Source organism: Gadus macrocephalus, chromosome 8 (genome assembly GCF_031168955.1).
Source record: "Gadus macrocephalus chromosome 8, ASM3116895v1".
Lineage (NCBI taxonomy): Eukaryota > Metazoa > Chordata > Actinopteri > Gadiformes > Gadidae > Gadus > Gadus macrocephalus.
The window spans coordinates 4,906,528-4,919,092 of record NC_082389.1 but is presented as its reverse complement, the minus strand read 5'-3'; the positions used below and the strand labels follow the sequence as shown (position 1 = coordinate 4,919,092).

Sequence of the window (12,565 nt, the reverse complement as noted above, 5' to 3'; positions counted from 1 at the left end):
CAAATCATCCTTTTTATAAGGAAAATGTCAGAAAGGACAAAGCGTGGCATTTAATTGCAATAGTTTTGGGAGTGGAAGGTGAGTACGTTAGGTTTAGGATTATCGCGTGATCTCGTGATCTCGCGTGGATACGGCTAGCTCGCAAGGCAGCGCTACGCTGCCGTTACTCCTCGCCCGGTAGGAATGGACGCAGGGCAGAGGACGCGGCCGTTCCGCGGCGCGTACGCGTCCGGTGGGATCCCGGTGTAAGCCGTGGTTTAGGGCCACAACAACTAGGCCCACACGACCAGTGTGACTTTCTGTGTTGCTCGCTCCTCCCACTTTGTATGGTGTTAAGTTGCCGTGCTCACTTTAGGTGTGTAGCAATCAATAGAGTGGCACATAGAGATGGCACATAACTAAAACTCTCCACATGCCCCGACTTATAGTGGTTTTCACCTCTTTCTATGCTTTTATCGCCTTGAAAAAAAGTGTTGAAGTGGAGCAGAGAGATCGCCATCTCTGTGCCGAGTTCCAAGTGCGGGTGTGGTGACGTATATCATATGCGTCGAGAGCAGCGAAGAGCTGTAGTTCACAAAGCGGCCTCACATAAAACCTAAAATTATCAAACTTCTTCACGAACATTTTTAGTTTTCTTTGCATGAAAAATTATCATTTCAATCCACACACAACATATGTGTAATCCAGGGCATATAAAGACTGGGACCAGAAAATAATTATTTTCTCTCCATTGACACCCATTCATATTTTTCGATCTCATAGTACGCGGTTTCGAACACACCCTATGGGGTGTGTTCGAAACCGCGTACTTGCTTACTACTCCTACTAACTATGACGTCAAATTGAGTAAGCGAGAACTTAGTAAGCGAGTTTAGGTAAGCGAGTAGTATCCTACTGCGTATGACCACACCCACAATTTATATTTTTTACATATATATTTTGAGCTACATTAAAACATGTTAACTAAACTAATTGTGAGTAAGAAATAAACTAATAGCCTAATGTTACTGCACGCTTTTGAAGTGCCATCCGCAACACTCGTCATATATGATGTCCCTTATAGGGAAGTTATTTCTTCCATATTTTATTTTAACAACAGGCTTAGCGAGTGCATTGCAAATACATGAAAAGTAGAAATACAAGTCATCAATCAAGCAGACCTTCGATTTGGAACTTGGCCCGACGATGTGTGCAAATCTCTCAATAACAACACTTCCGCCGCCCCACATTGCATGACACGTTAAACTCAACTAGAATCACCACCATCAATTTGATATCAACAGACCAAAAATTGTCGGAAAGCCTACAGAAACTATAGATAGTTAATGTGACAATCACATTATTAACAATAAACTTGGAGCAATGATTTGAGGAACTATTTTTTTTGGGAGCATGCTTTTGCAGGGAGTTCGCCGCCCCACCTGCCCATGTGGACGGCACGCGGCTGGTTAGAATGCGTGAGTGAGTGAGGGAGAGAAAGAGATGCACTCCTAAAAACATTTCTTCACAAGTTGTACAACAAAAGCAATTGCATTAAGCTCTGTGCATGTGACAAAAGGCAGGAGCTTTGTAGGAACACAACCAATTAAACACAAACGAGACTGACTTGGTTGGCTGATTGGGCAATCAGATTTATCCAGCCTACGCACATAGCATGCACGCACACTCACAGAGCCAGACACGACAATGACGAACAAGTTTGTGAGTGGTCTGCAGAATACAGTGTAACATAGTTTCTTTAGAATTATATAAACTATAGCCTACGAGGACCGTAACTCCGCACCCCCTGGCGAAAATATCTTCCTGCGCGTCTGCATCCATACGTTTCTAGTCCTCAGTCCCAACGTAACGGTCGACTCAGGTTGCAACCAAGGGAAAGCGCGTCGCTAACGTGTACGCTTGTATTACAGTCAACAAAGATAATGTTTTTATCAAAATACTCATTTTAATGAAAGCACAATGGAAAATGTAATTGAGTAAAGAGTAGAATTTTAAATCAAATATTTACTCGAGTAAGAGTAAAATTACAGACTTAAAAAAGGAACGTGAAAAGTACTCGTCAGCCGAAAAATGTACTTTTTTACTCATTTGCGTTACTTGTAATGCGTTACTACCCATTTGCGATACGCCAGCAGATTTTGAAAAGACGCAACTCAAATGGTCCTACCCCCTCTCCTTCAACGCTGACTCTGACTCCACCCATTCCAAGTACATGGACGCGCAATCACACAAGAGCGCGAACACAGATGCGCGAGAGTGGGCCAGGGTAGGCTAGCTAGGTTGGAGTTTAGGGTTGTATATTCTAGCGCTCAAGAGCAGCATCACGAATGCACGACGGCTCTTCCTCAAAGAGCTGTCAAAGGAGCTTGTCACACCACACATGAGAAGTTGACTGGAAGGATGCCCCCAACTGCAAACCCCGATTATTGAAGCAATGGAAAGGTGTGGGGAGTCAAAAGCCACAACCCAGCCACAGGAAAGAAGCAGACATGGCCAACCAAAGAGAAAGAGGGGTCAGATCTGCCCAAGTAACAAAGATCGTAAAGTCAACAATAGGTGTGGGAAATGCAATGTACCTGTGTGCAATGATCACAGCAAGAAACAGGTATTTTGTCTGAACTGCATACAGTGATGAGACAAGAAGGCAATACAGGGAAAAGAGAGAGGAACTGTCAATGACTGGACAGTTGCGGACGGACGGACGGACGGACGGACGATGGATGGTCACATTTTTCTATTGCTGTTCTGGGTAATTTTCTTTTTCAAAAATGTTAAAAAGTGAAAAATAACGGTATTTCAAACATGAAATCATTCTTGTGTGGTCCTAAATATAATACTGAATATTATACAAGTGATTATTCTTAACCAAAATGACAAAAATGGCATAAAAACACATTGATTCTAACATGGGTCATTTTATGGAAGAGTGTAGGGTCCAGTCACTCGTGCATCTAAGGGTTAAGCAACTCCTATATTGTAGCCTGTATTGCACTGAAGGCCTATTAGATGTAATAAGTGTAAATGTATCATACCTATTAATAATAATTCATAAAACTAATTCTGTGTGTGTGTCGGTTATAATGGAGCCTTGTTTCATCCTGCAAACTGGTTTAGTTTCCTCTAAAACCACGTCAGTTTCGAGATTAGACTAACACACACAAAATACGCCCTCTAGTGTCTGATGTGAATTTCTCTGAAGACACAGCAATTGCGATCAAGGTAAACCGCAGCTGCAGGTTAAACCACAAGTACATACGACACAGCAATGGAGCTTAAGACGTCACGTGACTTCTTGAGTTTAAAACCGTGTTAGAGGGGACATATTATGAAAACAGCATTTTTCCTGGGATTTGGGGTGTTGTTGTGGATGGTGCTCCCACACGCATACAAACGTTGAAATAAGTCTGTACATGATTTTTTGAGTGAGATACGCATTTCTGGAAGCAGCCCGCCTCCAGCCAAGTGCCCCTGACTGCAGCCCGCAGATCGAGGAGGAGCTAAATGTGGGCGGGTCTAAACGTTTAAGCCAGCCCACATTTAAGGAAAATTCCGCGCAGCATCATGGACTCAGACGGAAATAGGGGAGAGCCGGGTCGATTGAAACACTTTTCAGTTAAACGTCTTTTTCAAAGATGACGTTACGTATACAAATAATTTTAACATGTGATCAACAACTCACAGGTGTGTTCTCTTAGTTGCAAGTGAAATTTAATACATATGTTGGATGATCGAGCTGTTTTTTAACTTTGAACGTATGTTGACATTTGTTTCAAACGCCCCGCCTAGTCGGGACGTTTGAAACACGCATGCGGGACGAATGAAACAGCATATTTTAAAAATAATCTATTGCCCTTACTCTTGTTTTTATGCAACATACCAGACAACATACTAGTGTACTCTTCATTGCTAAAATTTCACATAATTCCGCATAATATAAATAGGTCAAAATATATTTTTGGCCCGTGCGTAATTGTCAAGATGCACATTTCGATTAAAACTCACCTTTCTTCTTTTGGACGACTAAATTTGCATTCAATTTACTTATTTCCCTGTCCTAAGTCATGTTTAAGGATACACAGTTGAACATCCTTTTATTTATTTTAAACAAAAACGACCAGGTCAACAGGATATCACGAGACCTGTTACAGCGGAAATTTATCCAAGCGCCGCACGGGGTTAATTTCTTTTCAACACGCACAGCCCGGCGCACAGAAGCATCCGGAGTCTCTGTGGACAGGTAAGTGGCTAAACTTATTTTATCTGATAAATATTGTGTAATAGTCTGCACATTGACATGAACATTATGTTGAAATCATATAATAAGCAGAACTTTGATGAAGATTGCACTCTAGCTGATTGATGGTAATGGCTGGAGAAAAAAATAAATCGGCATGCCAAGGAAAATTCCGCGCAGCATCATGGACTCAGACGGAAATAGGCCTACGTTCTCCCGATTTCTGCAGAAAGCGGGAGAACGTATTTCCGTCTGAGTCCATGATACTGCGCGCTTTTCTGCCTAGAGGTAAGTTGCCGCTCTCTGTTGTTCGTGTACATTATAAACTAATGTATGGATAGACCAACAAGTTCATCATTAAAATATTCATGGAAGTAACATGCATAGGCCTCATGTTTATGTCATGAGGTCGTTTGAAAAATAGCATTTAGGCAGTGTTTTTCATCTTTTTTTAACGCCATGCCCTCGGGCATGGCGTCCACATATGAGGACAATTAAATAAACTCCAATATTTTGCTTATCATGGTAATATTCTCCACATTGGTAAGATATGTTTCGTGAAACATTGAAACCTGATTTAAATTTAGCTTTTCCCCTCCAGATTTGCCTGCACATTGCACCACATAACACACACATTACGAAACCAACAGTTCTTTTAAGAACTCCTCTCTGTCTGTCTGTCTGTCTTTGTCTGACTGACTGACTGACTGATGGTCTGTCTGTCGGACTGACTGATGGTCTGTCTGTCTGACTGACTGACTGTCTGTCTGTCTCTCTGATGGACCGTCTGTGTCCTTATTTTCTCTGGTCAGGTAGGTTCACTGCAATGCTTAAAAAAAATCATATTTCATATCCGGGTTTATAAAAACAGTTACTAATGCGCTATATTTGTGTGTGTTTCTACCCTAGAGTATGTCTGAGAGAAATAAAGAAGGTAATCAATAAATCATTCACTTGAATTAGAGTATGATAATAATAATACATTTAATTTAGAGGCGCCTTTCAAGACACCCAAGGTCACCTTACAGAGCATATAGTCATCATTCAAAACTATGTAAAACAGACTAGGAATAAAAGGAAAACAGAGGTTAAACATGAATAATAATAATAATTAATAACACTCAAAGACCCCTAAAGTGAAGGGGGGACCTCACTAACCACCATAAGATAAGGCATAATAACAGGATTTGAATATCAACATTGAATGCATGGCCTTACTCTTTGCATATAGTGCATTCCATTTTGATATTGGAATTCTGCGTTGACAATGATCAAAATAAATGTAATGAAATACATTCATTTATTCATTCTTTGTGTCCATTTGTTACCCACAGCTACTTTGATTGACCTTGTGTTGCCTTCGTACATGTGCGTGTGTGTATGTGCGTGACAGGTGTATCACTGCGATTGCCATACTTTTATTAAAATACATTGTTCACACCTCAGGGCCTAACAAAGCAAGGGTGCTCCAACAACTGTGGCGTGTTTGTTTTGATGGTAAGACCTAATCAGTATGTTATAGCATTGCTGTTGTCTGTAAAAATGTTTGTTTGCTACATTAAAACCACATTAATTTGTATTGAAAAAAAATTATCCTTCGGAACACGCCTGACATTATATTAACCAGTACCTCTTGACTTTCAGTACACTCTGTACATTGTAATGGGGGCCAATTGTGATTTCAGAGAGGTATGTGTAAATCGTGACACATTATGCTTAGTGTACAAGGTGTTATTTCTTTTTACAACATATTAACATCTTCCTGCATTTCCTTCTTCAAAGGAAAACATGCTGCAAATTAGGAGATGGTGGTGTCTCGCTCTCCTGCAGAACTTCCCCATACCGTAAGAGCCCTGAATATCACACTTTTGAATCAAATGACAAAACAGTTTTACGCACTGCCAACAGACCAACGTGAATGTTTTCATAGTTACTGTATGTTGTCATAAAATCACTAAGATCTGAGGAAGACCGATTGCAGGACAGAAAACGGCGACGAGTGCAAGGAGGGCTACAGGTGAGAGGTCATGTGATTAATTAGTCTTGTAGTCAACTATTGCTAGACTAAAGCGTAATCCCTCCACTTATTTCAATTATCTGTTTCACATCTTGCATTGTTATTGTGCCTATAAGAAACGCAATCTGTTTCCTTTCTAGACGCTGGGAAATTGACGGACCTGGAAACCGGGAACAGGGTTGCTTGCTATGGGCCAGAAAAATACCTTGATACTTGCCTTTGTCAAACATTTATGGAAGCTTTTTTTTTTTCTTCTTTACAGATCAAAATTTCTTGCCTGGGGTGAAAATAAAAATCAATGATGCAAAGTCTTCTGTGCAAGTTAAAAGTAGGAATGTCTAAGTCTATCAAATGCATGAACCTTTTTCCATATTACCGGTAAGTCATTGTGCTGTGCTGTGCTGTGCTGTATTGATGTTTGAGAATGTGCTGCCGGATCTCCGCCACCAGATGGCGCCCGAGAGGGTAAAACCATGATACTGAGTCCATGATGCTGCGCGGAATTTTCCTTAAATGTGGGCTGGCTTAAACGTTTAAGCCCGCCCACATTTAAGTCGGTTTCGGCGCACCCTCCTTACGTAGGAAGGGGGTACATTTGAATATTACCTCCCACTTCCCCACTCCCCTCCTATCAGTGCATCGCTAAGATTTTGTGGACCAGCGGACCAGCTGCTCCGGCGGGGGGAACTCGGCTAGCCCTGCAGCTAAGCTCCGGGAGTACAATCCCTTTCTCTGGCGCCGAGCTCACCCCGCCGGAGCTGCCACCGAAGGGAAGTCAGGAGGAGGAGACATGGAGTAGAAAGGGATTGTACTCCGGAGCTGAGCTGCCGGACTGCCGCCGAGCTACCCCAGCCGGAGCTGCTCGTCCGCCGGAGCTGCTCGTCCGTTGGAGCTGCCACCTAGCTTCGGCACCAGTTCAGCTCCCAGAGTACACCGCCGGACTGCGGCCGGACGGCTTCGACGGCGGCCGGCAGCTCCGGCGCGGGGAACTCGGAGTTAGTCCGGCAGCTCAGCTCCCGGAGTACAATCCTTTTCTTCTCCATTTCGCGGTTCATGGACTTCAGAGAGTCAATGCCAAAGTTCCTTCCCCCCAATTCTTCTCAACCATGGCCGAGATATCCCCCACTACGAGTCTTTACTTGTGGTAGTACCAGGACATCAGACACAGTCTTTATTATTCATAATATCATCCGAGGTGCACATAGCTTTTAGCCGTGATATTAGATCGATTATATTATATATTATATAAATGTATATAATATTATTATGTTATACTTATATATATTATATAGTTATAGAGCTCCAGGAGTCAGCAAACGGCAACAATCCCTTCTCCTCCATGCTGTGGTTCAGTCTGACAGCTCATTGGTCAATGGGCAGCAGTTCATTTGCATCAATGCATACAGACACCAGAAACAGCGCCTTCTGAAGACTGAAACAGAAGGGAATAGCGGTAGACGATCCTTTTTTCCCTAAAAGCTATTTCCAGCAAACAGCTTCAAAAACATGTTTGCTGGAACTCAAATACTATGTTTACTCGTTGGGAAAACACCGTAATATGTCTCCTTTAAACTCAAAAAAATGGCTAAGCTAGCGACAGAGCAATTGCCCACATCGTTCTAATATTAGGCTGAGGCTACCTTCCACCACGTCTCCAACGTGACGTCAAGAAAACACCCCGTTACTGCCAAAAACGACTGGACTTTAACACTATTTTGGAGACATTTTATAAATGATTCACATATTTTGAGTACTTTATGGTTAAAGTACATTGGTTAATCTTCCGGTTAACCTGCAGGCCTTTAAATATTGAAAAATAAATAGGTTTTTTTCAGCACTGTGCTTTTCAAGACATTTTGCGTTAATGCCCTCTCACGCACATAAACCAAGTTTATTATCCGATGTCATATGAGAAACCCATGCAGAAAACCCATGGGGAGATCATTTGACTCAAGTTAAATATGCACAAATAGACCATCTTTTGTTTGTTTTACTCATGTATGTAGAACGGCTATGCTATTTATGACTCAATTGCAGGAAGGGCCAGAGGAGGAGCATACAGATCCTATCACAGAGGAATTTGAGCTCTCCCTCATTTCGTCTTTGTACTTCAGAGGGGATTGAGAGCAATGGGTTTACTGGTGCCTATCCTGCTGGCTCTTCTAGCCTCTCTATTTGGTGGGCTTTACCTTTTAGGAGCATTCAGAAGGCGACGGCCCAATGAACCCCCATTGGATCGGGGTCCCATTCCCTGGTTGGGCCACGTGTTGGAGTTTCGCAGGGACACTGCAAAGTTTTTAGAGAGGATGAGGAAAAAACATGGGGACATATTCACGGTACAACTCGGGGGGAATTACTTCACATTTCTCATGGATCCTTCATCTTTTGGTGCGGTTGTCAAGGAGGCCCGCGCCAAACTGGACTTCAATGCTTTTGCCAGGAAGCTGGTGATCAGAGTATTTGGTTACAAGCCGATGGAAAATGAAAGCAAATTTTCCCATGTTTCCAACAACAGGCATCTGATGGGTGATGGATTGGTATTATTAACAGAAAGTATGATGAAAAATTTGCAGAACCTCATGCTCCACAGTGTAGGCAAAGGGGGAGACCAAAAAACCTGGATTGAGGATGGACTTTTCATGTACAGTTATAACATTGTTTTCAGGGCAGGGTACCTATCACTGTATGGTAATGTGTCATCAAAGGAGGCTGGCAGCACTGAGAAATCCTTTGAGATGGACAGAATGCAATCTGATGAACTGTTTAAGGAGTTTCGTAAGTATGATCAATACTTCCCAAAACTGGCCTATGGCGTCCTATCACCCAGAGAGAGGTTTGAGGTCAAGAAGCTGCTGAGGCTGTTTTGGAAAACCTTGTCATTACAAGTGTTCAAGAATAAGGACAATCCCAGCGGCTGGGTGAATGAACTGCAGCAGACTAGAGAGGACCTAGGAATGAAGGAGTTCATGCAAGACCGGTACATGTTTCTAATCCTGTGGGCGTCCCAGGGAAACACTGGGCCTGCAGCCTTTTGGCTACTTCTGTATCTCATGAAGCATCCAGAGGCCATGGCGGCTGTGAGGGGGGAGGTGGATCGGGTGGTGACGGAATCTGGGCAGGATGTGAGGGTCGGCGGCTCTATCGTCAACCTGACCTATGACATGATCCAGAAGACGGCGGTCCTCGACAGTGCTCTGGAGGAGACCCTGCGGCTAACCGCTGCGCCCGTCCTCACCAGAGCCGTGATGGAGGACATGAAGCTCAAGATGGCCGACGGCAGCGAGTATCAGATCCGACAAGCCGACCGGGTTTCCCTCTTCCCTTACACTGCCGTTCAAATTGATCCTGAAATCCACTCCGACCCATTTTCTTTCAAATATGACCGTTTTCTCAACCCAGACGGCAGCAAGAAAACCGATTTTTACAAGAACGGGAAGAAGTTGAGGTACTACACGATGCCCTGGGGAGCTGGTGTCAGCATGTGCCCCGGGCGCTTCTTTGCCATGAATGAGATGAAGCAGTTTGTGTTCTTCATGATATTATACTTTGACTTTGAGCTCAAGAATCCTAAAGAGGAAACACCTGACGTTGATCGCACTCGATGGGGTTTTGGGGCCATGCAACCCACCCGAGATATTGGTTTCCGATACAGACTCCGATTGTAAATCACGCATCACACTTTTGAGTTAAACTTATGGTTATGAATTGAAACTTGGTTGATGTTATGTCTTCAGGCACCTAATCTTGTACAGTATCTTAAAGATGCATGGTTGCTTCATGGCAGAATATTTTTTAACAAATCAAATGTTAAATAACACACATACACATACACATGTGTATGTGTTAAAAAAAAACATGCATGTGTTAAGATTGCCATCATAAGACGGCGTGGTGGTGGGGGGTAGATTACTGTTGCTCAGAGAATAGTTAAAATATAAGAAGAGGTAGTGCTAACAGACACTGATTGAGGGAGAAATTAAATCGCTTCATTCAACAATCTGCTTAACCTATTTTGTCATTCTGCAATCCTTCAAATGTCTACCATGTCATGTCACATTCCCATTAAAAATGCCATAATCCCCCCCTTTATGTTTTGTCTTGTCTTAACTTTATATGTCAGTATGCAATATTGCATGTGCGGTTTTAATATAGGCAAATAATGTGTGTAGATTTCTTTAATGGGAACTGGAAGTGGTAATTGCATGCGAGTTGAGACCGGTTAGGAAATTCATTCTTGAGCGTTGTCTGATTGAGCACGTGAACCTTCTAAAATATAGCTTCAGCTGTTGGCATGGCCACAAGGGGGGCACATGGTGGCAGTTGTCCCCCTAAAATAATGTGCCATATGATAATGTACCTTCTTCTTACTGAGAAAATCCCTGTTCATAGGTCAAAGAGACACAGGATGAGGAGGAGAGAACTATAAAGTGTAGACAGTAATGTGTGATATACTGTAAATAGTCCCGTTTCAACTGTGTGCACTGTTTTATGAGGCTCTAGGCTATTGTAGTGTCAGTGAACTCTGTCTTCCAGCTGGAAAGGAGATAACGTTTTGGGGGTCAAATTACTCCACATATATGAGTTAATATACATATATGAGTTAAGATAAAGATGTCACATGGCTGAGCACAATAAAAAAAGAAATAATTATACTCAGACAATAAAACACACCTTTTACCAATTGACCACAATTCCACCGTATGTGATTGTGGCGTACATTCATAAAGCCGGCAATGCTTTGATTTTGACTGAAACATTAGCTAATTTACCTTAACCATTTACCTAGAAGTCTGCATAAGTAAAAGTGAGAGAAAGACTGAAGGGGCTTCTTTCTTCTTTGTGGCCGTCATAAAGTCCTCCCAGTCTTTCACTGTGGGGATGGGGTGAGCCAGATGGCAGCCACCACCCTACTTCTAAATTCTCGAAAGAACCGTAGATAACACCTTCCCCCACCCCAACTCACACTTTTGGATATGCTGAGCCTCTGCCTTTCTTTATTTATATATATCCATATGCATAGTGTATGTGTATTATTTTTTATATATACATAATAAAAAATAAAAAAACTATATACACAATAAAAAAACAATATACAATCAATAAATAGTAGTCAATATATATATATATTGTGGCAGACGCCAGGGAGGAGTGAGGGGAGTGGTAGGTCTGGCAACCTGCTGGCTCCACCCCCAAGCCATATATGGACTTCCTCCCTTTAACGAGGCGAGCCTGGGGATCATTAAGCACAGGGGTGCTGGGGCTTAAAGGAGGTAGCAAACGACAGACAGGGGAAGTTGGAGCTAGAAGGAAGGCTAGAGAAGCTAATGCTAGCAAAGGACCGGCAGGATCTGTGTGATCGCCTGGCAGCGTGGTATGGCCTGAGGTAGAGAGACAGGTGGAATGAAATTGTACTATATCATATAAGAGGTGGATGACCCTTTTTCCACCCTGGTTTTATTTACTCTGTAAATAAACCATTCGGCCTTGAACTGCTCTCTGTGTGTTGTGTCGTTATATCCATTCAACTTGGTAGCGTGGAAACCCCACACCCACTGGCCCGCTACAATATATATATTATATATGTACATATATATATTGACTACTATTTATTGATTGTATATTGTTTTTTTATTGTGTGTGTGACTTGGATTTGTATACTATCTACTGCACAACAAAATGCCCCATGGGTGGACGATAAAATATTTTTGAACTGTGAAATTGAGATGCTTGTTGACTAAGCCAGCTTAGTCAACAAGAATGTTCATCTAAGTGGTTGCAGAAGTAAATGAGACATGTGGATGTCATGCAGGAAGTTGACACTTAAACCTACGCTAAGTTTCTCCCACACTGGCACCAGAAGGGCCTTGTCAATTTTTTCTGGAGCCATGGCCCACTTAGCTGAAGGTCCTGCAGAGTACATACCAGGGCATACTGACCACACGTCAGTTTAGCAGCGGTGTGCATTTAAAATGTTGTTTTAGATGGATGGATAATTTATTGTCCCCTTGAGGATTTTTTTTAGCAGTGAGAAAGGTTGAGATGACCACTAGAGCTGAAGATGCAGATTGTAACCACCTGAATCCTCAAACTATTTTCCATACCCTGTCTGTGGCCCCGGACGGACACCGTGCTGCCCCAGGGGCTGTGCCTCTTTCTGGGACACTTTTAGAAAAGCCCTGGTTGGTGCACGTGGCCCATCACTGGAAAGACTTTTGTTAACAAGTAATGTCTTTGTGGATCAGCTTAAAAATGCACTTAAAAATGCACACATGGAGTTGGGAGTAGCCTCTGTTACACACACACGCACGCATTCA

General features: G+C 42.6%; 1 protein-coding gene and 1 long non-coding RNA gene across 2 annotated transcripts; both read left to right on the top strand.

Annotated features, from left to right (window-relative positions):
• Positions 1-5,647: 5,647 nt before the first annotated feature.
• Positions 5,648-6,512, top strand: LOC132462605 (uncharacterized). The gene is made up of 3 exons (XR_009526880.1): positions 5,648-6,078; positions 6,194-6,251; positions 6,392-6,512. It is a non-coding gene; the product is annotated as an uncharacterized LOC132462605 (long non-coding RNA).
• A 1,804-nt stretch (positions 6,513-8,316) lies between these two features.
• Positions 8,317-10,340, top strand: LOC132462603 (7-alpha-hydroxycholest-4-en-3-one 12-alpha-hydroxylase-like). The gene has a single exon (XM_060058196.1). It carries the CDS (start codon positions 8,381-8,383, stop codon positions 9,914-9,916), a length of 1,536 nt encoding a protein of 511 aa, XP_059914179.1. The 5' UTR covers positions 8,317-8,380; the 3' UTR covers positions 9,917-10,340.
• Positions 10,341-12,565: the final 2,225 nt, after the last annotated feature.